The sequence below is a fragment of the Dermacentor silvarum genome, chromosome 1, assembly GCF_013339745.2.
Source record: "Dermacentor silvarum isolate Dsil-2018 chromosome 1, BIME_Dsil_1.4, whole genome shotgun sequence".
Lineage (NCBI taxonomy): Eukaryota > Metazoa > Arthropoda > Arachnida > Ixodida > Ixodidae > Dermacentor > Dermacentor silvarum.
The window spans coordinates 142803129-142831110 of record NC_051154.1 but is presented as its reverse complement, the minus strand read 5'-3'; the positions used below and the strand labels follow the sequence as shown (position 1 = coordinate 142831110).

Sequence of the window (27982 nt, the reverse complement as noted above, 5' to 3'; positions counted from 1 at the left end):
CGAAATTACGTAGGATTTCACTTGCGGACTGTTTGTCTTTGCAATGCGCAGAATTTTCACCATCTACGCGTCTAGCGCCGGCAAGATCATGACGGGCATACCATTGCTCCCCAAGTTGCGACAAATCGCCGAAGAAGAGCTGGGAGAAACGGACGAGGTCAGGCAGCAGGCCCTGGACGATCTCACCAAGCTTCTGAACGGTCAGCCCCTCACGCTTGTTCCTCGATGACTGCGTAGTATTGTGCGAATACAGGAGTGAATTGTGGCACGGGCAAATTTGTGCTTTCGCATGCTTGAACTTGTAAATGGCACACTCAGTCAAAAATGAAAGGCGACCATTGCGGCTTGCGATAGTCATATACTCCGCAGAATTTGCGCGGGTACACGAATATATCTATCGGCACGTATAAAGCGGTCCTGTCGCGTGCGATGAACATGGTACAACATGACACGATAAACTCGACTCGAGCTGGCTTGTAGTACAGAATCTAATGGGACCTATATGAGCGCTAGGCGAGTCGGAATGACGGCCGGGGAGTGGGATCATTTGGGGTGGGGTGGCTAGAATTTAATGAGGGTAGAAGTCATACTCACGCTGTGGCCTCCGAGTACGCGGGAGCGCGTCTCGCTATCTTCTCTGTTATTGCGATAGCCATTATCTGGACATTCCAAGCGAATTTTCGCCATCGTCGTCGCCGTGAAGTCCCGTATGAAGTCCCGGTGCGACAGGATAGCGCCCCGCGTCCCGTATGTGGAGGGAAAGCGTGTTAGGGCGAGCCGGGAAAGATGGTGGCTTGATGCGCGCCGTCTTCCCGCGTGCCAAATGTTGGAGGCAGTAGCGCACCCAGGATCTCTGCCGGGGGGGGGGGGGGGGATTTTTGTGGTAGGGGGGAGCAAACTCTTTGCATAATATGCAATTTCTTTGCTTTAGACAGAGAATTCAACACCAAATAAAATGCCTAATAATTATAATAATGGCACCAAGGATGATGCCGATGTTTATTTCTTCAGCGTTTTACTCAAAGTAATTTAAGAGTAAATGAACAAATACAAGGCAGGGATAGAGAGTTTTTGTTAATCAGGAAAATTCGACCTCAAGCCACCTCCTGAATTGTAATGACAATGCGAACAGAGCACTGAAGGTACACGTTGGACTGGTGGGGCTGGACGCGTGGGGAGGGGGTTAACTTGGCCTCAGGAGGGGGGGGGGGGCGAGGTTACAACACCCGAAATCCCCCCCCCCCCCGTCGGTGCGCCACTGGTTGGAGGTCACGTTATCAAGCGCGCGCTAGGGCCCAGGGGAAAAGAGCGCGTCTCATCATCTAGCCCGACCGTGGCTACACATGGATATCCGCGCGGCTGAGCGCATACGCGGCCCCCGCCCAGTATCTTGGAGGTTATCTGGTGCGGGCGCAACGATTGAGGGCGAGCCTAGATGGCTGGTGGTTATATGCACGATGCCTTCCCGCGCGCCTACTGTTGGAGGATGCGTATTCTGAAGTTTGGGAGACGCGCGATGAAGCGAGAGGCAACACGAAGCGATCACTCACCGCCGCCGGCGCTCTTCATCAAGCCAGCGTTGTGACAGCGAGTACTCACGGTCATCGAGTCAGATCGGTTCATGTTTGCCTTGCGCGCCGGACACTTGTTAATTAGTTAGCGAATGTTTACCGAAGTTTATATGGCCGATAAAACTACGCGCCTTATTTCTTGCCTTATTTCTTGTAGTTGTCTAATACTTTGATATCGCTATCAATGCTTCGCTCTTTGGGTGATATTGCAACTTTCTAAATGTGAAAAATGGGAAGTTTGGGCCTCAGGTAGCGCCGGCTATACCTAAATTATAGGTAAATAAAAAATATAATAAAAATATAAAGACTGTCAAAAGTCTATAACGAAATGGCAAAACATTAACTGGGAAAATGCGTGGATTACGGCGAAAATAAAGAGAAAAAAAAGGGTTTACTAATACTACAAGAAAACAAGCATGTACAGGTAATGTGAACATAAAGAAAATCAAATATGCACATTAACTACAATTCACAAGGAATTTATCTATTGACTGTCTACGGGAATATCTCGCAGAGCCTTGAGAGCCAATCTCTGTTTGTTGGGGCACGACGAGGGTCTAAGCACTTTCTGCCCAGAGGGGCGCATGTTCAGACGACTGTAAAAGATATCTCGCTGCTTGTCATGTTGTGGGCACTCAACGAGACAATGCTGAACAGAAGCTTCTATTATGCTACAGTGCGGGCATTCAGATGTCGTTTTCTGTATACGATGCACGTAAGGCGTATAGGGTATACCTCGAGGGGTACGGGGTGTAGAAGCGCGTCTAATGTGCGGTCGATCTTCGAGAGTGATCCCACACTGCTCCCCACGACAGGGAACGACATCGAGCACTGCCATCCAAGCCCCTATAAAACGCGGTAAATGCACAGTGCCGTTGAAACGACGCAGGTGACAAGTCGGAATGATGACCTCGCCATCCCAAGTGTAGGGTAGCCAACCGGGCGCGTCATTGGTTAACCTCTTTACCTTTCCTTCTTCGTTTCTATCTCTCTCTCTCTCTCTCTCTCTCTCTCTCTCTCTCTCTCTCGCTAGCCTGACCTGTCAGCTGATTCGGCTCACAGATGTCGGGCTTGTGCAAACGATGCTCGCGTAGTGCAACCTGAACCATGACGATCACTTCACCGACACTCCGGAAGTCGCGATTTGTCGTCCGCGGTGTTTGGTGGGCTGCAGCTTGAAACAAGGCAACTAAACGCATATAAAATCGAGGGGATTCTCGCGCAATGTTAGGCGATTGGGTTTGGATTCACTAGGATTTTCGTTCATAAGACCTGTTAACGACGCCTTCACAACTATTTCTGTGTTGTCGTGATCGACCAGCACCAGTTCTCGCGCGGATCGACCATTATTGAGTACGAACAGTTTTCTTCGTATTGTTGGCGCGCGGTTAACAGGCATTTCGCAAATGGGATTACTTTCATACCTTAATAAGACTGATAATTAGAATAATTAGACGAGAGTTACTTAGAAGTACATAAAAAATATAGGGAAACAGCAAGTCACAGTTAAAAACAAAAGTGTTTTTATGTTGCCGATTTTTTCCCCAGCACTATTACAAAACAGGTTAAATTCAACCCATCCGTAAGATTAAAAGATGGTGACGTCGCTAACAAGGCTGTATTCTACGAGGAAAACACAACGTTGATTCCGTGTGAAGTTCTTTTGTCTCTTTTTGCTGGGAGCTGCAGTGAGCAACGATTCCGCTTAAAAAAAGGTAGCAGTTTTCAATACTGCAAGCTTTAAATGGAGCCTTGTCTGAATTCAAGTATATCAATGCATCGTTCCGTTAAAAACAGCGATACTAATCCGTCATTTTCTCACCCGATGTAGATGAGCCCGGACTCAACTGGCACAACGACCCCGACTTTCTGCTCCGGTTTCTCCGCGTGCGGAAGTACAACGTTGAGGCAGCATTGAAGAGCATCACAAAGTACTACCGCGTCCGGGGCAACTGTGGACCCATTTTTGACGACTTCAGGCCTTCAACTATTGTTCCAGAGTGTAGAGATATAGCAGCTGTTCTACCTCACCGAGATGCACAAGGCCGGCAAATTTTGCTGATTAGAAGTGGTGAGCATATATAAGCCATGGACATTTTTTCCTTCGTCACTGACAGCAGTCAATCATGGATTAGCACGTGTTTAGCGCCAATTTCGAAAGACAATATAGCGCACTTCGTGGTTCTTTTTTTGTTGGGAAAGACATTTACTATTCTAGAAATTCCTACTGATTCGGATGGATGTTATTTTAGCGCACCAAACGTAGACCATGCACAAATACGCTAATTTTTTATATTATACTAACTTATAATATCAAGTTTGCGTGCATACGTAGGGGTTCTAGACAATTTTCTCGCTCCACCACCACACCGCGCACTGCGGCTTTCTCTATACTAACCCAATAATTCAAAACTTCCGCAAGAACAAACAGTGACGTTCATCGTTATGTGCGACCAATCGGTGAAATGATCAGTGATGAGAAGAAAAAGAAAAAAATAACACGTCAACGTCGGAACCGACACAACGAAATCAAGTTCTGAGCTATTGTCGAAAGTTATGTCGGCCACCTCTTAGGTTTACATACACTTCCGTCGCTTTTTATATTTAAATATTATTGCAATAGCAATTATATGGACACTTCAACCGGATTTCTGCCGTCGGCATCGCCGTCGCCGTGAGGTTCCGTATAAAGTCCAAGGTCGCCACGCGCCGTATGCGCGAGTGAAAGCGCGAAGGACGCGCGCTATCACAGAGAGCGAACGCACGGCGGAAAGCAAACGCGACTTCCATCGCGCGAAAGGCCGTGGGGGTATGGGAGGGAGGGAGGCGGGGCGACGCTGTGCTGCGGCACCAAATGCGTATCTTGCAAACGGGCGCAAGGGGAACTGGTCACTCAATCTCCCACGCGAAAGCAAGAAAGCGGAAAGGCAGCGCGGGAGGGAGGGGGGGGGGGCAGCTTCTACTCTGCCAACAACAGCGCTTGTACTTTGCTCGGCTGTGGCCACGGTGTAGCTGTGGCGGTCGCCCCCACCGTCTCTTAAAAGCGATCTCCACACGGATCTGACCTTTGTATGCGTTGTGCATTCGCCAGTCAGTTTCCGTTGAAGCGATAGGCCGCACGAACCTTCGCTCGCTGCGGCGGCTGCGCTTGCTGCCAGCGTTTTGACAGTCGTTGTCTGCGGTCATTGAGTGTGATCTATTCATGTTTGCTTGTGCGCGCTGACACCACGCTTGTTAATTCAGTTAGTAAGCGAGTGTGTCCAATTTTATGCAGCCGATAAAACTACTATTCCTACTCCGAATAGCTCTCTACTAATTTGCTATCGCAAATGATGCTTCGCCTTTCGGGCGAAACTGCGACATTTTTTTTTTGCAAACATATTGATAGAGTTTCACGTCGAAAAGCTGGGCGAAGCATGAGGAGCGTTGTAAAGGATATATTTAGACCACCTGAGGTTCTTTTACGTTCCCGTAAATCGAACGAAACGAGCGTTCTTGCATTCCGCTCGGAATGCGCCCGCCGCAGCCTCAAGTCGAACCCAAGTGTTTTAAAAGCATGGATCACGTACTTTGGAAACACGATAACAATGTGAGCCTTGTCAACTATATAAATACTTCTTAATTCCTTGTGCCTCATAATCAGTACTGGTTTTGGCACGTAAAACCCCAGAAAGAAGAAATACTTCTTAATTTCTCATCAAACAGTACTTTCTTTGCAAATAACTTTTTATTTTTCTGCGCAAAACTTTATGATTTAACACACTAAACAGTGACTCATAGGACAAACTGGGCAAGCGTTTGGATTATCATGAACGTTAGACCATATATAGAACACCGCCGCGGTGGCTCAGTCAGCTAAGGCGTTGCGCTGCTGAGCACGAGATCGCGGGATCGGATCCCGGCCGCGGCGGCCGCATTTTGATGGAGGCGAAAATGCAAAACGCCCGTGTGCTTACGTTGTAGTGCACGTTAAAGAACCCCAGGTGGTCAAAATTAATCCGGAGTCCTTCCACTACGGCGTGCCTCATAATCAGAACTGGTTTTGGCCCGTACAACCCCCAAAAGAAGAAGACCATACATAGAAAAGAGTACCGTTGCGTTCGTGATGTGTGGTTGGGTCCGTTCCCTTGCTCAAAGTCTAGTTTGTTTCCAATGCGATTATATGTTTGCGAAGACAGTCTAAGGGCCTGTGTCGGCAGTTCATGGGCACTAGACTAGGCGCTAGCTTTTCGTGCCCAATAAAGAACCTTCATACGCGTGCCAAGGCCGTGCGTATAAACGACGTGTGTATGAAGGCTCCCTAATGCCCAAAATTTCTGGTCATTCGTGATTTGTGTCAGCGTACAGCACTACGGTTTTTCACACACGCACGCGCACAGACGGACGGACAGACGGACAAACAGACGGAGACAGACAGAGAGCAAACTCAATGCTGGCAGCAGTGTCCATTTTAGTCTGAGCTTTGAGTTTGAGTTACTGCTGAGTAGGTGGTGCATGCTGCAGTGTCGTCATAAAATTGTACGTGTACAATCGCCCACTGCTTTATCATCATCATCCTCATCTTTTTTTTATGATGGTGGTTTTAGGCATCTGGAACCCCACTGTGGTGCCGCAGATTGATGTGCATCGAGCCTTTATGCTGTGTCTGAAGCACCTCGAGCGAAGCCCATCAAGTCAAACGGCCGGGGTCGTTATCATCATTGACTACGAAGGGTTCGGCGTTGAGCACGCTATCAACTGCAAATTGGGCCTCATGAAAGACCTAACGGACTACGTACAGGTGGGCCCTTGTGCATTATTCAATTCAATTTAATTCAAGTTTATTCCATTTTTCTTGAGATATAAAAAATGGAGGAGGCATTACCTTCGCTTCACAACGGAAATTATGCAAATCGGAGGGCACATGGAAACGGATTACGCTAGCTGAGTGCTTGAAACAATGGGAAACAATGTGGATGTTTGGGCTTGTTAGTTCGACGTCATGGCGAATAGTAGCACGCAGAAACACACAGATGGACAGAAAGAGAGACAGACGAGACGACAGACGAGCGCTCGTCTGTCTGTCTCCCTTTCTGTCCATCGTCTGTCGTCTCGTCTGTCTGTCTCCCTTTCTGTCCATCTGTGTGTTTCTGTGCGCTGCGATTTGTCATGTTGGGAAGAATAGATTGGTAGCGGTCGACCGTTTCTTGCTTCAAAATCTCTCATAGGGGTTAGACACCATCTCAGATTTTCCTTTAGATTCTTGCCTTGTTGCTACATCTTTTGCAGTGTCGTTCGTAAAGATACTGCCTACAATACATTTAAATATTTGCCAGGACCTTCCTGATTTCAAAACTTTGCTTTGCAATGGCTGTGAAAAGAAAATTTATTTAGAGAATATCGAAACGTGCACCTCTGCAAAATGTAGACTGCGCATACTTATCAGGACCCTGCCTTAATATGTTATCAATTGCGCCAGTTAAAATATATCAAATACATGTATTGCTTCTTGTGCGTCCAAGGATGACGAAAATTGGTGGGTGTTGGCATTTTGTGTGATAAAATTGTTATATTATGGAAGTCCCCTTAGAACTGACCCTCACTAAAAAATAAATGCAAAGGCCGGAAATGTTCATTTTGTGTATATATAAATGCGTAGTGTTCGCACTGATGTGATCGAAGTAAAAATATGTCATGTGTTGCAGTAAACATCAATGCAATTTTATTCTGGATGTCACACCAACTTCGTTTTTGTTTTTGTTTGTGCGTGCGTTTTAAGCGGCCATTTTTTTTTTCGATCTGTTAGCCAATTTAGGCATAAAAGGGTTGTTTAGATGAAACCAGAATGTTCATAGCGGTTCCTTAGGGTTAAGTGTGGTCACTATTACTGGGGAAACGCCCAAAAATACTACCCGAGACACTGGCTGAAAGTACGCACTGTAAATGCTCAGCTTCTTGTAGTTTCCTACGAACATGTTTTAAAAGATTGCCTGTAGCAGACAGGACATTTCTCCTATATTCAGCTGCATGGATTACATGAAGAAGCGGACATTTCTTGCACAGTGAATTGCAGTTTCCAATGACCTAATTAACACAGGTCATGTAGTAAAGTTTTAATGATTTTCTTTGGGGCAGATGTTGCAATTGTGAAATCAAAGATGGGCAGTAAGTCAAATTCATTTAGCAGAAAGTCTGAGCCTAGCTCCAGCTTCCAGATGTTTGTCCCCGAGATTTGCTACGAAGTGCTGCATTTATTTCAATTTAGTGTTTGCCCAAAACGCCTACTTTGTGCATATCTTCTTCTTTCTGGGGTTTTACGTGCCAAAACCAGTTCTGATTATGAGGCACGCCGTAGTGGAGGGCTCCGGATTAATTTTGACCACCTGGGGTTCTTTAACGTGCACTACAACGCAAGCACACGGGCGTTTTAACACGAAAGTGTTTTATGCCGGGGTCCACCAAGACTTCACTGACGTATTTCCGTCACGGAAATACGTCACACGAACATACACGAACATAATACAAAGAAAGAAACCAGAAGAAAAAGTTCCACAAACATGCAAAATTTGGAAATCGAACCCACGACCTCTCGGTCCGCGACGATAGATCGCCGAGCGTTTAACCCATTGCGCCACAAACGCATTTGCAAAGAGCTACACAGACGCGCCTTATATATCTAACACTCCTCCGTGTACCCGCGCTCTTGCTCGGGGCGGTGCCGCCGCCTACGAGCAGAAAAGAGAAGTACTGCATTATGACACTAACGCGCACCGACAGTGAACGATGCCAGCATTCGAAGGGACGCTGGCATCAAGAAGCACTACCAACGCCACCTAGGTGGCGTTCACCGTACTCAGCACAGCGGAGCGTGGCCTCCGCAATTAGCTCTGAAAATGTTTCTGAAGTTGATCGCGGAGGCTGCAATTACGACGCGCTGTACGCGCTGATTTGACTCGGTGACGATTCAGTTACGTGCTTTGTCTTGCGCGTTGTATTAGTGTGTCAGTTACGTGCTTCGTCTTTCGCGTTGTGCTAGCGTGTGCAGCGTAGTGCAGCTTCCATATGCACGACGGTTGCTCATGGTCATCGACGTTGGTAGTCGTGATGGAGGAGACGTGCCACCAGGCGTCAGCGTGGGTGCATCAACGCCTAAGGGCGCTTTAGCCACAAAACACCAATAGACATTATATATCAATGTGCAATAAACATTACACTACTTCTGTGAAGACACGTTTCACTTTCGTGTTCTATACCGATTCCTATATAAGAGGGATCAACCACATTTTTTGCATTTCGCCTCCATCGAAATGCGGCCGCCGCCGCCGGGATTCGGTCCCGCGACCTCGTGCTCAGCAGCGCAACGCCTCAGCTGACTGAGCCACAGCGGCGGGTTTTATGCACATCCGGTGAAAGCTAAGTGGAGCGCCAATGTATTCCGTATGGTACATTTAGGGAACAGATTTCCCGAAACTGGCGCTGGTCTTAGCATTCGTTCTAGATTAACATTTTTCTTCCATTTCGCACTTATAAAGTAATAATTAAATTGTGCATTACAGTAACCTTGTAATTAGGTGGTTACATATTGCGGTTTGTTGTGCAAGCAATGTCCGCCTCTTCGAGTAATCTAATATGCGTCGGCATGAACTGCGCTGTCTGCCACAGGCGAGTGTTAAAAAAAATCCTCGGAATTAAAAACAAAATCACTTGTCGAACCGAAGTTGTCGAACCGAACAAAAACGAGACACATTGTATTGATTTAGGCGAGTTGAGATTGTGAATTTAGAGCATGCAACCAGCGCAAAAAGAGCAATATAACCGTAAGAACATTGAAGGAGACGTATGGAGCAGCGCTGTCTTCCAACAATGTCAATTTGAATTGTGTATGCATGCAATACAGGGTGTCCCAACTATCATGCACCAAGATTTAAAAATATGCAAATGCCACGTATCTGAACAGAACCAAGATAAGGTTGTTTGCCGTCGCTTGGAGATACTCAGATTATTTTTTGCATTCCGCCTAATTACAGAATTAGTTCTTAATTAATTAATAAACTTATGAAATGTTATAACTAGATTACAAGTGTCAAGGAGAAAATTATAGAGTACCATGAAAAACTCCCGATACAGCTTTCTGTTGCTCAATAAAAGTGTTACATAAAAGTGTACTTCCGAGCGTGAAAGAAGCCCGCGAATACACTCAAAATTGCCGCGCGACTGGCCGCTCAAGGCACTTTGCGGGTATTCGCGGGCTTCTTTCACGCTCGGAAAAAAAACACCTTTTATGTAGCACGTATTGAGCAACAGAAAGCTGTATCGGAAGTTTTAAATGCGTAAGCATTTCTATGCCTACCCAACAGAGGAAACCTGTCCGTCCGTCACGTAAGACGAATGCAATGGTTCATACCCCCGTAAGCAATGGCTCATACTCCCGTAAGCGAGCAAAAATGCAATGGCTCATACCCCCGTAAGGCTGAAGCTACAAGCGCTCAGCATAGTGAAGCGAACAGTGCATATATTCATTGAAATCACCCATACAACAAACAAAACAGCATACGTTTCAATAAAGAACAAGCTCAAAACAAGCATCCGAACCATCAATAAAGCACTACATACCCCCCTCAACAGTTGTAGTGGTGGTTTTGCAACAGCTTCGCTGGACATCCCCTTTCGCATATTGATAACGACCGATAAGGGTTGATAAGCGCCGTATCGAGTCTGATAAGGGTTGATGCCAACCGTTAAGGGTTGATAAGTGTTTATGCTGGTCGGATCAAGTTTGATAAGATTGATAATGAGACCGCGCTGCGTGGAGATGAGCAAGTGCCACAATGCTATACGCATACTTAGACAACTCCAGTGGAGTTTCTGCGTGAATTTTTCATGTTGTTCTACAATTTTCTCATTGACACTTTTCATCTAATTATAATATTTGAGAAGTTGATTAAGTAATCACGACTAATTATGTATTTAGGCGGAGTGCGAAAAATAACCCGAGTATCTCTAAGCGACAGCAAACAACATTAGCTTGGTTCTGTCCACCTACGTGGCATTTGCCTATTTTAAATCTTGGTGCATGATAGTTGGGACACCCTGTATACGTTGAAGGGATGCATAGTCAAGCAACCAAGAACCAAAGAAACAACAACAAACAAACAAAATGATAAAGTTCATAAACAATATATGCGCGAGCGTGTGTAAAAGGGCTGTGACACCCGTAGCCGTCTATCGTACCCTCGCGATCTGGAAAGAAACGTCAGCTATTTATCTGCAAGCCGTGCTTACGCATGCATAAGTCGCCCAGCCGCGCTATCTACGCTGCTTCAGCCGCAACGAGTAATCTCCGCTACAGCAATATCCTCCCAGGATGCAGCACGTACGTGAAGGGCGCAGCAAACCTTCTACACTAGAGACATTATAAAGTTTTAGAACAATAATGAGGTATGCTCATCGCTGTGTATGCATTTAAACCGGAAAATCGAAACGTCGCATGTTTGTGCCAAGCGTGTCTCTCTCTATTTCTCTTTAATTAGATGGAACATTAGTAGTTCTCAGCCCAGGCTGTCAGCAGCAGATCACTGCCATATTACAAGTATAAGAATTCAATTCAGTATTACTATCATTACTATGCTGCTGCCTCAGCATGACAAAACGCTAAAGTTAGGTTTGGGAGCTTCCGCTACTGCAGCCCGACAGCTGACTTAACACTTTTTGCAGACCTAATTATTGCCAACGTACCTAAGCGTCGTATAGAAGGAGGAGTGACATGGTCAGTTCTTAGGCTAGTAAGGCAAAGAAAAATTTTGAAGTATCACCCTAAAGTTTTTTTTATTATCGGGTTTTACGTGTCAAAACCATGATATACATCCTAAACTACGTCACTTTAGATATTATTTTTATATTTTGACAGTTTTTACTGTTTTGCAGGCATGTATAGATGGTGTCAGCTGGCTCAAGACAGCGGTAATTAGAGATCGATGGCAGAGGCCTTCGTCCTGCAATGAACATAAAATAGACTTGTGATGACGATGATGACTTTTTTTCTACTGTGCGGGCGAGCGTGTGTGTGTGCGTGCGCGCGTCCCTGCCCATACACACTAATATCTTGCTTTCAATATTGCCGAAATTAGGTCAACGACAGCTATCATTAATTCCAGTCTTTTTTTTTATTGAGACAGAAATGTATTCCAGTCAAGAATATGCTATACTTACATATACTATATTGTAAAGTGTGGGACCGTGGACTAGTTGCTTCAACAAGGCTTGTAATTGCAAACAGCGCAAGAAACGAATGCAAGGAGAAGGAACACATACCACAAAGCGCTAGCTGATTAATAACTGAAGGGCTTTACTGCGAACAAGGGAATAAATAGCTTTAACAACCTACACGTGAAAGCATGAACTGCCTGCTGCGGTAACTCAGCAGCTATGGCGTTGCGCTGCTGAGCACGAGGTCGCTGGTTCGGTCCCAGTCGCCGCGAACGCATTCTGATGGAGGCGAAATGCAAAAATGCTCGTGGCTGTGCGTTGGGTGCATGTTAAAGAACCCCAGGTGACTAAAATTGATCCGGGATCCCCCGCAACGGCGTGCCTCATAATCAGATCGTGGTTTGTGTGCGTAAACCCGCAGAATTTATTAACAGTGGAGCTGTTTATGCCGACCGTCAGTCCGTAACGCGTTAACAGAAATTGTGGGCCGATCCTGGCGATAGTGCAGAAAAGGTCCAAGCGCAATGGCACATACCCCTGTGAACTAGCGAAGGTGTTTAAGCCTAGCCCAAATACGTGGCCAATATCTTGTGATTACCAATCGATAGCCTATCAATAGCTAATCGCGTCCCATCCCGGGAACGAAGCGGCTCACAATTTCGCTCGAGGACTCGTCAACCGGGCAGTGAGCCAACCGATCCTGCGAGGAGCAAAAGAGCGCATGATAACCTACCACGAAATTACGCAATACTATAAAAACGAAAGACTCGAATACCCGCCCCCTGACAAATCCTTAACCAAAAACCAGCAGGCAACGTACGTAGAGGCAACTCCAAACACACATCTTCCCCAACCCGTACAAACTATCCATAGTCTACCCAGGTATACACTCCCCCGAATGTACGCTATGCGAGGCCGACAAAGCCGATTTAGCACACATCTTGCACGAATGCCCTGAGCTCAAACCTAGAGCCGAATGGCAGCTATCCAACCGAGAGCAGTGGGAGGCTGCGGTGACCAGCTGCGATGACCAGCTGCGGCCCGCAGTTGAACCTGCGGTTCAACTGCGGGCCGTGACTTGGGCTTTAGAAGTCGCCGTAAGACACGGTCTGACGGCCACCTCACGATGCCATCAAGACTTCCCACCATGTAATCTCATAAATCATTTTCTGTTGACGAATTAAAGTTTTTACCACCACCACCACCACTGCACCACTAATGCAAGCTACGCTAACTTTTTTTTTAACATGATCTTCTTGTCGAATACAGACGCAAGAATACGACGAATGAGAACTAAGCACGGAGGTTTCCTAACGAAAGAAAAAGAAAATATGCGGAGCCTTCTGCGCGCTAATATTGTAATGCACCTTCAAGGTATGTAATTTCTTTTTCACGTGTACGTTGTTAAAGCTATCTATTGCTTTCGCAATAAAACCCTCCAGTTGTTTGTCAGCGCTTTGTGGTATGTGTGTTCCTTCTGATTGTATTTATCTTCTGCCCTGTTTACCGTCACAATATAAACATTTTTGACTGCGTATATCTATTCTTACTACGTGTTTATCTTTCGCTTTAGCCACAACGTAAACTGATTTTAACGTATGCTTATGACTATATTCCAGCTCGGTATTTAAGTTGCAAGATTAAAGGATGTTTAATATCTAATTGATTGGTTCGTTTAATTCACCAGAGTGCATCGTCTGCCTACTTTTTGTTCCAGGAAAGCATGCCGTTGCGTCTGCGGGCAGTGCACGTCGTACGAGAGTCGAGGGGCTTCGACTTCTGCTTCGCTCTCGTGCGTCCGTTCTTGAACAGCAAAATTATCCAGAGGGTGAGTGCGTACAAAACGAGTGCGGCTACAAGAAAGCCAGTTGCGTAGACATACAGGGAGAACAGGGGACGCCGACCTATTCCTTAATTTCCCAGGCTGCACCATAAATTATTTTTCTTTATTTCTTTTTCTTTTTAATGGTTATATACATAATTAAAAAGAAATCGCCTGTGGACGTCAGTATAATTTTAATCCTTCAACTAGATTACTGAAGGAGGCGGACTTGTATGAGAACGAAAGGCATAATCGACAAATTGACAAGAAATTACTAAGTTTTTAACTAAACACATTGCGGCACATGTTGCAATTCACGAATTGTAGCCGGTGAGCTGGGAAGGCGTATACACTTGTAACGAATTTTCAGGATTACACCAGTTTCGAGATATTCATTCCCAAAGTGTGGGACAAAATACATGGGCGTTCCAGTTATTTTTATGCTTCAATATATAAAACAGCGTTTTATTAAAAAGGCGCATTTGTACCGCAAGTTTGATGATCCATATCTCGAAACCGGTGCTATCCTCAGAATTCGGGAACTTCGTGTTCAAGGCAACGAGACTGTAGTTGTTATGACGCGTGGTTTCACTTGCCAAAAAATATCGGCAGAACCCGTCTCACGATGACGGTCGGCGGTAATGAGTTAGCATTGAATCAATATAGCCACACAACGTATTGCCACCGTGGAAACGAGTTAAGTATGAGGTGTGTACTGCAGCAGGACTCCTTTTTCGTGCTTCCCTAAGAAACATCTAGCGCCGCCGCCGCCACGAAACTTGAGCGTGGCCTCCTAAATTCATGGTGCGACGGTGCGTGTGAACGTAGAGAAACGCGTCATGCCACAACCGGGCTCCTCTCTGGACACGCCGCGCCGTCTAGTGGCACTTCCGAGAAGTCCGCGCGTCACCTCCGAGACGAGAAGCGCCGCGGTGCCTGCGGGCACTGAGGATTGTTCCCTCGCTTAATTTGCCGCACACTCAGTGTCACATACTCAGTGACCCAAGTTGGCGAGACGTTCATTGAAGAGCAGCCCATACCCAGTGCATTAATGGCGTAGCTCGTTAAAACGTTGGCGTGAAAGGCGTTCATTGAAAAGCGGCACCTACCCAGTGCGTTTGTTGCACAGCCTGCTAATGCGTCAGGTTGCTGTCCTTGAGGAACCTTTGTGACGTGGGTTCGATTCCGCTCAGCATCGGATACATTTAAGGGATCTTTGTTGTCATTGTAGAGCGGCACATTCCCAGTGGCTCGTACCTACTAATCAAAGTTGGCGTCAAAGGCGTTCCTTGAAGAGCCGGCACACACCTAATGGCACATACTCAGTAACCCAAGTTGGCATCAAAGATGTTCACTGGAGACCAGCACAGACTGATTGGCACATACCCAGTACTACAAGTCGACATCACAGAGTCTTTGAACAGCGGTACCTACCCAGTCCCGCATCCGTAGTGACCCATGTCGGCCTGCGAGAGCTTGGTTGAAGAGGAAGGAAGGAAGGAAGGAAGGAAAATAAGAGGTTGAAGAGAGGCACGTATGTACACATTGGCACATATTCAGTAACCAAAGCTGACCCGATGGTAGGTTTTGAACCCTGTTACCTCAGCACAGCAGGCCGATGCGCTGACCATTCGACCGCGGACTACCCAGTGAACCACTTAGGCGGGAAACCGGTTAGATACATACATACATAGATACAAACATACATAGATAGATAGCCCCCGGAAAGTGCGTATAGTACCCTAAGAATACCAACGCGTTAAAATGAACCACGTATGGTCTGGTCAATGCTTTCATCGCTTTCGCTTCATGCGCATTTGTCGTAATCACCGATGTTTCTTTTTCGATTTCTTCGAACTATTTAATGCGTTAGCGTTCTTAGGGTACTTCGCGCACTTTCCCGAGGCTATGTATCTATCTATGTATCTATGTATGTTTGCATCTAATCGTTTTCCCGCCTACCTGGGTCACTGGGTAGTGATCGGTCGAATGGGTTCGCGCATCGGGCTGCTATGCTGAGGTAACAGGGTTCTAAACCAACCATAAGACCAACTTGGATCACTGATTATGTAGCAATGTGTACATACGTGCCGCTCTTCAATGAACCTCTATTACGCCGACATGGATCACAGTAGACGAGGGACTGGGTAGGTACCGCTGTTAGAAAAAACTCTTTGACGCCGACTTGGAGTACGGGGTATGTGCCACTGGGAATGTGCCACTCTGCAAGAAATCCCTTAAATTGTTCCGATGCTGAGCGGAATAGAACCCACTTCACACGGGTTCCTCAATGACAGCAACCCGACGTATTAGCAGGCTGCGCCACAAATGCACTAGGTATGTGACGCTCTTCAATGAGCCTCTCGACAACTTGGGTCACTGAATATGTGCCACTGAGTGCGCGGCAAGCGATGGAACCATTGCCAGCCTTCGTAGACACCGGCGCGCCACGCTTCTCGTCTCAGAGGCCACGTGCGGACTTCTCGGCAGTGCCACTAGATGGCGTAGCGTGTCCAAAGAGGAGCCCGGTTGTAGCATGACGCGTTTCTCAGCTGTCACGCACACGGGCGTGCCATGCACTTCGGAGGCCACGCGCAAGCTTCGCGGCGGCGGCGCCAGGTGGCGCTGAGTTTCTTAGGGAAGCATGGCGCGCAAAATGATGTACTGGGGGAACTACAGAATGTGTTCAGGCCAGGCAGACGCTTAGAGGATATTATGTTTGTACTGACTCAGTGCATAGAGATTTCAGTAGCTCAGAAAAGACCTTTATGGATAGCATTTCTAGATATTAAAGGAGCCTATGACAACGTAGAGAGGGAATTGTTATGGGATATTCTTAAGCACGAAGGCATAGATGATGATTTCATGCAGCTGCTGAGGGAGATATATAGAGACAACCGAGTACAAGTTGTATGGGAAGGCCGAAAAGGTAATGAAGTGGTGGGAATTCGCCAAGGACTGACGCAAGGGTGTCCTTTGTCTCCATTGTTGTTCACGCTTCATGTTAAGGGCATAGAAAGATGACTCGAAAACAGCGAATTAGGGTTTCATTTATCCTACATGCGTAATGGACAAATGTTGCAGCAGAAGGTCCCTGGACTGATGTATGCGGACGACATAGTACTACTAGCGGACAATACAAGGGATTTACAGACACTTGCGAATATCTGTGGCAACGCAGAAACAAATCTAGGCGAGAAATCAGGAAATATGATCTTTAATGAAGAGACGAGTAATTACGTGGTGTCAATTCAACAAGTCATACCAATAGTCAAGCAATATAAGTACCTCGGCCGCTCGGCGTATACACAAACGAAGGAAAGGCTTACTCTAGCACCCACCAAGATAATCTGAAAATAAAGGGGAAGCGGAATGCAGCAATAATGAAACACAGAACATTCTGGGGCCACAATAAGTATGAGGTGGTGCGTGGAATCTGGAAAGGAGTAATAGTGCCAGCGCTAACGTTCGCTAATGCCATTCTATGCTTAAAATAGGATATCTTGTCGGGCTTGGAAGTTAACCAAAGAACAGTAGGCCGGTCGGCTTTGGGTGCCCACGGTAAAACCAGAAATGAGACAGTGCAAGGTGACATTGGTTGGGCCTCTTTGAAGTCAGAGAAGCACAGAGCAAAATTAGCTTTGAAGGAAGACTCAGGAACATGGATGAAAATAAATAGGCGGCTAAAATGCACAAGTATCTGTATCTGAAAAGTGCGGACACAGAATGGAGGAAGAGGTTAAGAAAGTTGGCAACCAAGTACAGGGTACTTGAAACTGTGAATAGAAAACGAGGAGTCATCAGAAAGAAAGTGCGAGAAATAGAGACAGTGAATTGGATGCAAAGAATGGAAACAAAAATGACAATGGATATTTACAAGAATGAGAAAAAAGAAATTAGAAGGGAAAATCGGTACGATAACACAAAGGGCAGTGCCTTGCTATTTGAGGCTCGAGCCGGTTGCCTAAGGACCAAACATACCGGAGCAAATATTCGGAACTGGATGAGACATGTGTATGCTGCAGCAAATCTCCGAAGATCACTCAACACATCCTAATGGAATGTGAGGGGATTCACCCACTAATAACAGCAGGTAACGTACACCTTCCAGAAGCGCTTCGGTTTAAAGTGGACGGAAGCATCAACCGGTCAACAGTCGAGATAAGCAAGAGACGTTTAGAATATTGGTATAAAAAAAGCAGGGAAGAGGTTGATACGACCTGATTTGATCTCTTTGTCATAGAGAGGTACAAGGTAGATATTGAGGGAAAAGAAAAGAGTAAGAAATGTATACAAAAATGCTAGATAAAAACATCTATAGCATCATCATCAAGCGCGAACGAGGAGTCCCGCTGCAGTACACGCCTCATACATAACTCGTTTCGACGGTGGCAATACGTTGTGTCGCTATGGTAATGCATTACCGTCGACAGTCATCGTGAGGTGTGTTCTGCCACATTTTTTTTCACAAATGGAATGCCAGCAGCGCCTAGTTCCAGAGGCAAGCCTCTGGAACTTCCACAACGGTTAATGATCACTGCGTTACCGGACTGACTGTGCAACGTCAGCCGCACAATTTCATGGCTGCATTTAGAGTGTTGCGTACTGTCGAACATGTTAATAGGTAAGTCGAATGTGCGTACGACAGGAAACTTCTTTCTCCTCGATATAAATCGTCTCAGGAAGCTTCTGTGGCTGCCTCCATCTGTGACGGCTCACCAGAAACATCGTTGTAATTCAGAGAGAGACCTGCTTTGGGGGCGCGCGAAACGTCAGGAACAGTACTAGTTTTGAGTTTTTGTCCTTCTCGGGTCTTGTTTGCAGCAGCGTAGTGCGTTTTCTCAGCTTGGGAACCAGATGGCTTTACTTTGGTAGCCGGCTTCACAGAAAGAGAGAGAGAGAAACATTTTATTGACAGTAACTGTAGTCCGGGTCGCCGAAGATGCATGCTTTCGGTTGCAGCTGGAACACGTGATGCATCCATGATATTCTGCTGAGCGATGTTCCTTCTTGGTTCAGTGCAAGCATCAATCGTCACGCCGTAGTACCTCTCACTTTTCACTCTTACAATTTGTTCGTTCTTAGGAAATTCTGGTTTGCGCTCTCACAAAACAATACTTTTTCCTCGAAGGCTGACGCTCAGTATTATGGAAGACGACAACTGTTGGTTGCTGCGGCTGAAGATGTCCATGCCGACTTGACTGTAGCGGTGTATCTGAATGCATTTGAGTTGTGTTAAGCACATAAGCCGAGCTTTCCCACGACCCTCCACTTCAATTAAAATGGGTTTAATCAAGACAGGCTGTGTTAATGCGTCAGTTGCGGCAGTGTACGTTTCAGATGTGACCGTCGCAATGCTGGTAGCAGGGAGGGGTGGATATAGCTCGTTGACGATGATAGTCGACGACTTTGTCTCCCGCTTTACAACAGGCACTCTATAGCTGGCATAAGGAAGCGAGGTCCAAGTACCGTGACTGGAATATTTCAATGGACACGTTGGTAAATTCTTTCGACGAGCTAAACTGATTTCGATCGAACGGCTTTCAGACGCGTTTTCTGATTAAAAAAAAAAACAACGCATCCACGGCCACTGCTTCACTGCGACTGCGTAGTGCTACCACGTTATAGATAATGGGGATCGAAAATAAAAACACAGTTCGCATTCCTACGTGTGCTTCTGTCGAAGAGGAGAGCTCGTCCATGGTTGCACTTTTCTCCTTGATTTGCACGGATCACAGTAAGACGTGCGGTATACTATTTGTCGTCTTTTACAACAGCTGAGATTCGCTCGACAGTGCGCCGCGCGTGCACATGATTCGGACTCCGCAGTAACGCACAATAACGTAATAAATGTATGCAGGAGGGATAAAATGAAAGCGAATGCGACATAAGCGTTCTTTGAAACACAGAGGTGTGGCTTTTATCATGTAGAGTAACACCTATAACTTAACAAAGTCATGTTCACATCAACATCGTTTTACAGCGTAAGCTGTTAAGGGGCTCATTCCAATAGCCGTTTCGGGTGGTGATGGTGTCCGGTGTCCGTTGCAGCTATCGCCAGGAAAGAGCAGAAACACTTTCCAGTTCATGCCGGGAATTGAACCCGGGCCCGCTGCGTGGGAGTTAGCTACTCTACCACTGAGCCACGCCAACCTTTTTTTTTTTTTTTGTTCTTTATTGCCATTTCACAAACACAAACCAAATTATCAGATACACATGTACATATTCTAAATACACCAGCCACAGCTCGGCCAGTGTACGTGGTTTAAGAAGCCTTGACAGAAGCCAATTGCATGCTAAATTTCAGCGGAAAAGTACCCTATAAACACGCCCTGACGCGCGAGGAAACACACGATGTGACATGCGGACCGCGTAGCGTCGATACGTGCACACTTTGCACTGTATTCGCATATTATTACACCAGGTGACACGCCATGTAGCAGATGCACAGGTAGCGGTACAAGGTAGAAGGTTTGAGGAAGAAAAAGAAGTTTAAGGAGATGTATACGAAAATGCTAGAAAAATATATATATTGCGCACCTGATTAAATCAAGCTGGCTAGGTGACCACGTCTCCGCCGCTTTTCAAAGGGAATGCAAATAAGTAATACTTATCATCATTATTAGCTGGCTGGGTAACTGTCACCGCTTTGTTTCAAAGGGGATGCCAATGCATCCACATCATCATCATTATCATCTTCCTAGATAGATAAGGTTTGCGGAAAAAGAAGAAGATCAAGTAGATGTATACAAAAAGGCAAGAATGAAAAACATGTACAGCATACCTGATTAAATCAAGCAAGCTAGGTGACTGTTTGCCACTTGGCGTTTCAAAGGGAATGTCATTAAATCATCATCATCATTAGCATCGCATCGGGCTATTTGTCACGCGATGTGGCATGCGCGCCACGTAGTGTCGATACGTGCGAACATCGCATTGCATGCAGTTGCGCTATATTCGACCAGGTGTCCCGACATGTAGCAGTGTTGCATGTAGGCTCCCTACAGTTGCATATAGCAGTTGCATGCTGCATGTGGCTGGACCTGGTAAACTCAAGTAGGCTAGGTGACTATTTGTCACCACCCCATTTCAAAGAGTATGCAAATGAATTATCAACAACATCGCATCGGGCCACGGGTCAAGTGCTGTGACATGTGCGCCACGTAGTCTGGATACCTGTGTTTACTCTTCGGTACACGTTATGGCACCTCCTCGCAAGGTACGAACCTTTGCTGAAGAAGGGAATCGTAGAGCTACGCGCGCGGCTGCAACCAGGCAACTTCGGGCTCAGCAGACCTCTGTGCAGAGCCCGACGTGTTGCGGCGCAAGCCACAGCTCGCGGTCGACGCCAGGCGGACAGTTCAAATCATTCTCGTGAAAACGACGCGAAAACACTTCGCCGCAAAGACCCTGTAGTGCTGGGTGCAGAAAATTAAGCTCCTATATGGAGCCGCTTCTCCAGCTTACGCTGTGACTGTTCTGCGTGTGCTGCGCAGGCCTGTGACTTTTTCTTTTCTTTTTCTTTTTTACGTACTTTTTAGATACATTTCCACGGGCACAAGATGGAAGGGCTCCACGAACACATTCCAGCTAGCATACTGCCCGAAGCTTACGGCGGCCTGGTGTCTGACACAGTGTTCCAGAAGTTTTGGTTGCAACTGGAAGCCGAGGAGCACTTTTTTGCAGAAGATATTAAATACGGCTACAAGAAGAGCGACAGCTGCGATACATCGTCGGAGCTCGCAAACATGATAGTAACACACCTGTGATACGAAGAGGAATGCTGGTACGCGGACCGCCCAACCTCGGACCACTGATCCGCGATTTTAGACATCGACGAATGTGACTACGTATTTTATAGGCGAGTTATTACCTGGGCAGAATAATGGGAACACCAGTGCAATAAGTATGTGCATTTGACCCACACTTATTGGGAGCATTCCAAGATTTTATAGATGTTCGGGCGAGCAGCAGAGTGATCTGTGATGCGCAGCTAAATCAACACCACGACCTTCCTTCGCGGCGTCCTCTTGTCAGCATTTTTGCAATCTTCCTAAAGCGGGTGCCTTCTTCTATTTGCTGTGTCACTCTAATTTCCCTGACAGGAGGAGGAAGAGGATATTGTTGACTGCAGGCGTGTCTATAGCCTTACTTAAATTGCCAGCAATCGCTCCATCTAAGCGCCGCTTTCGATGTGTTTGAATACGCTAAAAACAACAGGCACGTCGTTTAGTGCCACATCATTTAAAAAGCCAGCGCGAGACAGGCGAACAAGACATATTGCACAAAGAGGCGGAAGAGGCGGTAAGCAGCCAACTTGAGAGCGATCCAGCGCACAAATGACGGCCCACCTAGCGCATCACAAGGCCCTCAAATGAATCCGCTGAACGTTATCACCACTCTTGAGCAAAATGTACATCACCGTCAACAGCTAAGTGCCTCCTGAACGTTCAGTGTCCTCGCGGGTACCCAATACAGTTGTTTGCAACCATGCACGATTAAATCTTTCTCTGTGTCTAACGCTTCTCTACGTGTTGCCACTACAACATCCAAACACTGCAAGACATTTGCGTTCTGTGTCGATACGTTACGTACCGGGCCGTCAGTCCTTGCAGTCAGTCACACGGAGTCACCATGTAGCGAGCGAGTGACGCATTGTTTCTTTGCCTTCATCATGCCGGGCTTGCAGGTTTACTTATGTTATGTTGAGACTCGGGAAGCGTTATTTGGCGTGACGTTTCATAAATAATCAAACCACCTTATAACCGCTTTGATTCGGTAAGTGACAGGAAACGTATATCCGTCACGTATTTTAGACGTATGAAAACAAGGGGCACTATATGCTTCACTAGCATCGACTATACTGGATGCCAAGGCGGACACGCCGTGAATCGTGCGGATGTACGTAGCGCAGAACAGTAGTAGACTGCGGAACTCTTTTGCCAGGCCACCCTAGATACCTCACATTCCCTGGTACCTTGTGTCTGCCGTTCTCCCAAACCCGTTCCCCAGCATAGAGTAGAAGGCCAGAGATATCCCGTTCGCTTCTAATTTAATAATTAATTAATTGTATAGTTTAATTCCCATAACAAAATTATCGCAAGAATAAATATACAGGCGCGGACCGTGGAATGCTTAATTATGGGGTTTTACGTGCCAAAACCACGATTTGATTATGAGGCACGCCGTAGTGGGGGACTCCGGAAATTTATACCACCTGCAGTTCTTTAACGTGCACCTAAATCTAAGTACACGGGTGTTTTCGCATTTCGCCCCCATCGAAATGCGGCCGCCATTGGCCGGGATTCGATCCCGCGACCTCGTGCTCAGCAGCATAACACCATAGCCACTCAGTAATCACGGCGGGTAGGACCGTGGAATGGAAAGGACGACTAAAAGTGTGACGTCCAATGTTCTGGCGCGCGCAAACGATGGAGCGGCATCTGCGCTATATTGTCAGGCTTGCTCGTGGCACAAGACCTACGGTGCGTTTGTTTTCTGCAGCAATTCTCATTCACTGTGGTCATGTGTTTCTCTTCCTTGCTCCCCTCCCCCCCCCCTCCCCCTCACACAAGCATACACGCAAAAGACTTAATTTGATTTTCCACCAGTAAGGCGTTGACGTTTCTTTCATTTTTTCAAGGGTTGTTCCTTTTTTAAGGGGGGGGGGGGGGGGAGGGGAGGGGTTGCGGTATATACGGAATAATTTTTTTTTTTCAGATTCAAGGCACCGCATGCATTTACTTGCAAAGGTTGGCCTCTATCGGTTGTGGCCTATTGGTAGATAATACAGTAGTGGTGTATAAGACTTAATACATTCAAAATAAATGTATCATCCAGCGGGGAAATAAAAAATATCGAGATTTCAGGTACATCACGTTATCCAGCGTCCAAAACTTCCGCAATGCACTTTCAGAGGCACCAGTGGACCACCAAAAGTTCATTTAAAGGCATTTCTTCATCTGTGCGAAACTTCAGATTATGTGGCTCGGTTAGCTGCTACAATATGATGCCATAGGTGATTTGTTGCCCTTGTCACTTTGTGTGTGTTGCAAGGAGATTTAAAATAAAGTTCTGGGGTTTTGGAAGGCGTCTCGAAAGTGAATTCCGACTGACTGACGCCATCTTAGTATAGGGGTACGAAGAAAGATTATCCTGTAGCGGAGCGGAGGAACTTCTGGGCAGGTTGTATGGAAGACTACGATATCAGTATTCACCCAAAGGTAACAATATGGCCAGAAACGGCAAGCTTTTATATTTAGTTATCCTAGAATTTCCGCTGCAAGAGCAAAATGAGTTGTGCGCGGACTCCAGCTGGCGCGGATCTCTCCTATAGAGGTGAAGTCGAGGCAAGCTCCAGGTTAGCCCCTGCATACGGGTAGTAATATGCTGTGGAGGCTTCCACTCCGAAATTAGTATATTAAGCTTCTTTCGTTTGCAGACGGCTTACCGCAAAGTGCAAAATGCTAAACTAACGGGCTAAAATGAGCACTAACCCGCCGCGGTGGTTCAGTGGTTATGGCTTTCAGCTCCTGAGCACAAAGTCGCGGGTTTGATTCCCGGTCGCATTCCGATGGGAGTGAAATGCAAAAACGATCATGTATACATGCATAGACGTTAGGTGCACCTTAAAGAACCCCAGGTGGTAGGAACTAACCCGGAGCCCTCCACTATAGGGTATCTCTCATAGGCTGTGAGTTGCTTTGAGACGTTAAACCCAGTAATTGCATTTCTTTTTAATGAACGCGGAAATCTTTGTCTAAAACATAGCGCACCTAGTAAAAGTGAAACGCCGAAGGACCAAGAAACGCCTACTAGGTCACACGCCATGCTTTGCCCCGGAATTTCAGAAACGCATGACAGGTTCTGACGCACAGGTTCTGACAGGTTCTGACGATTGTGCGTCAGATAACGTTTTCATGCTATATACACCGCTTTCATCAGTGTATCTTTATACATAAAGGTCGCTTTTTTCCTTGTTTAAGATAGCCGAACAATTCCTTTAACTGACCATTTACAAAAGGAAAGCGTATCTTGAAAGAAAAAAAAAAAATCACGAGCCATTCTACTCTGGGAAGATGGATGACCAGTGAAGCTGTTTAGCGCACGATACAGTGGTGACGCAGAATTTTGATCAAAGGTGCGAACATATTTATTGCCCTGATCGGTGGTCATCGTGACGATAAGTACGCACACACATTCGCGTATCACCTCTTTTACTAAATCTGTCCGTCACGTAAGACGGACATACCCCGTTAAGCAATTGCTCATACCCCCGTAAACATGGCCTCCACATTACAACGACAAAAGAGAAGTGAAATTCTACGCTGGAATGATGAGCGGCAACGGAGCCAGCTGTGGAAGACCACGACGACGACGACGAAGACGACAACGAAGACGACAACGAAAACGACGAAGTTCGCTTCCGACGACGACGAACGCGTGATCTGTGGTACGAGCGTGTTCGCGCGGTTGCGCCAGGCGGTGGACAGAGGGGCTAGTTCCGGTATTGGCAGAGTGTACTAGACAATGGTCGAGTGAGCCGAATGGCACTTTCCCGATGGCGCCGCGTGTGGAAAAATTGTGCGAGGGCGCTGCGAGCGAACTATTGGGACGGAGACGCGCTCCGCGGCATATTCAACGTACTTTCGCTGCGGGCGCCGAGGACGATTGCGCATAGTGCGCTCTTAAAATAGTGCTTTATTTGTACAGCAAATTTATGTTTACACCATTTTGCCAAACATATATATTTGAGGCATTGATTATACAACGCGACATCTTCAATTTTGCTGTCGTTGTCAAGCGCGTCGTCTGCTATAGCGAGCGTGCGTTCGCTACGCGGACGCTGTCGGACGCCCAGTTTTTCTCGCAGAACGTCTGTGCAGCACATTTTTTAAAATGTTTTAGTTGCTTTGGTGCGCCCATGACTCTTGACGGCCGGTACCAAATGTAGTTTTAGCCAAGTGAACTGCTGTTTTTACCACTGTCTTCTAAAAGTAACTGGTATCTCTGCAACATGAAGCTACGTAAGAAAATTTTATTATTGATATCGTGTCATTTTACGCGCGCTTCTTGTTGGTGGATATTGATCAGGGACAATTATCGAATAATACAATATTAGAGTGAAATAAACCAGGTTTATTAACTGCGTGGCGCGAAGAATGACTAATGTATTTCTAGGCAATTAAATCAAAGGGTACATAGACATATATATTAACGATATATATGCAAAGGAAAAAGTAACACATTTTCTAAATGCACTAATTGAAAAAATGAGAACTCCCGACCGGAATAAGCGCACGTGTTTGCAGTAACAAACACACTTATTAGTGAATACTGCACATAAAACTCTCATTCGCAGAAATAATATTCATAGCAGGCAAAACCATTATATATATATATATATATATATATATATATATATATATAGTGAAGTAGACGCGCGTATGAAGCGGTTTATTGACGTTTCGGCCGGATCCCGGCCGAAACGTCAATAAACCGCTTCATACGCCCGTCTACTTCACTGTGAATATTTACCCGGATCCAGAATCGCTTTTTTCTGGTATATAAACAAGTGTTATTGATATACGGTACGACGCCGAATAGTCGTTTCCGTTCGAATGTAACGCATAACAGCACTGTTGAAGTCTAAAAGGTGAGTAACCGATGCAAGTGAGGACAGTTATTCCGAATGATTGTGCTGCCGGAGAGTCGTGGCTGTTGCGCAGAGGCGCAGTTCGTGAGCGAATTAACGCACGGGTGTTAATAAGTCCTGCTTAACAAGTTCCTAGCTGTCATTCAATATAAACGCCACGTTTTGGGGCAGCCTGTAAATGTGCGAACTTGATTCAGACAAGCAAAACTTTTTATTTGACAGTCTCTCCATGTTTGCAACTGGGTGCCCCAATGTGGTACCACACTTCTTCAACGAACGCAACAGATCTGCACATATCTATAAATGTACGTGAGACATGTCGTTCCTTAAATTGTTTCATTATGGTGGTTATGATAGTGCACCGGATAACTGAAAGCAGCCGTTTAAAATATACAAGCTGCTGAGTTGAGCGGTCATGCATTTGGGAACGGCATTACATTTATGTATGAAATATAGGATAAGCGTAATATGTTTTTCTCGAAAATCAGACTCGAAAATAATTTATTGTGTTTACACCCCTAGAAAAAAGCCGAAGAACGCAGCCACCTGCTTTTTTATTTATTTATTTAAACAAATTCTTCGGTTTGACGTGGCAAAACCACGATATTATATTATGAGGCACCCGGTTTAGTTCTCACCACCTGGGGTTCTTTAACGTCTTTTTCCATTTGGTTCCCAGCGAATTCCGCGACCTGGATTAAACCCGCGAGCTCCAGTTTAGCAGCGCAACGTCGTATCCATTATATAGCCACTAATTAGGCTACCGCGCAGGCTTTCTTTTCTTTTTTGAAGTATCGACTGGAAAAAAATTCCCCGTACAGCTTACGGCCAAAGATTAGCATATAGAATGACTAACTAAAACCGTTTTCGGCGCTCGAGGTCCGACCGCAATAAATGACCCCGTACCAATTACTCCGCATTCTGTTACGCGACGAAGGGCGGAAACTTGAATGGAATGTTGCGCTGCAGTTTACTCTTTTTTTTTATCTATAACAATGCTTCCCGCAAATCTGAGTACAAGGCGCCGGATGGGGCAGATATGCTTTACTTGTTTGAAGCGGCAAGCAGGAAGGTTACATAAGTTTCTCCGTCTGCGTTTTGCAAGACCTACTGATTGAAGACTACATGCGCAACAATACACATGAGAGATACACGCTGCTTGAAGAACGAGAAAAATATTTGTTCTCCAAAGGGAACTGCACAATAACATAGTATATAGAAGGAAAGCCGACACTGTGGCCGTAATGCACGCGCAATCACCGAGTGGCATTAAAAATAAAATAAATAAAAAAGAGAAAGAAATGAATTTATTCATAAGGCATGAATACATGTCATATGCAATTACGAACACCATTTGAGCGGTCTGAACGCAAATACCAGCGCGCAAAGTAGTACGAATTAGAGCATTGCACCGCCTCGGGCTTACCCGAAAGCCCGGGCCCAGCCCGGCCCGTGGGCCGGGTCGGGCCATGTAGGGCAGTTTTTTCACGGGCTCGGGCCGGGCTCGGGCACGGCATGGGCTTTTTGACCTGGGCCCGGGCCGGGCTCGGATTTTCTGGTAGTGTGCATGTAACGTGCAGCGAGTTATCCTCGCGCGTCTCGACTCTGAAAAACCTCCGGCCCCGGCGCAGCTGGAAGCTAGCAGTGCTACTCCTGTGTACTTCCCTTTTATTCTTCCGTTGTATTTTGCGCTGTTTCAACAGAATGTAAAAGTCCAGAGAGACCGAAGTCGCCTCAAACCAAAGGATG

General features: G+C 46.2%; 1 protein-coding gene across 2 annotated transcripts in view; it reads left to right on the top strand.

The window, feature by feature from the left end:
• LOC119436164 (alpha-tocopherol transfer protein-like) overlaps positions 1–23488 on the top strand; it is a 37196-nt gene extending 13708 nt beyond the window's left edge. Inside the window, exons 2-7 of one of the 2 annotated variants that reach the window (XM_049655894.1) lie at positions 52–200; positions 3403–3642; positions 6158–6351; positions 13474–13584; positions 21120–21364; positions 23299–23488. In XM_049655894.1, coding sequence (XP_049511851.1) covers positions 89–200; positions 3403–3642; positions 6158–6351; positions 13474–13584; positions 21120–21347 — 885 coding nt within the window. In that variant the 5' untranslated portion in view covers positions 52–88 and the 3' untranslated portion in view covers positions 21348–21364; positions 23299–23488. Of the gene's footprint in view, positions 1–51; positions 201–3402; positions 3643–6157; positions 6352–13473; positions 13585–21119; positions 22708–23298 lie in introns of those variants that run through there. The other variant, XM_037702930.2, reaches the window with a different exon arrangement.
• The last annotated feature ends 4494 nt before the right edge of the window (positions 23489–27982 follow it).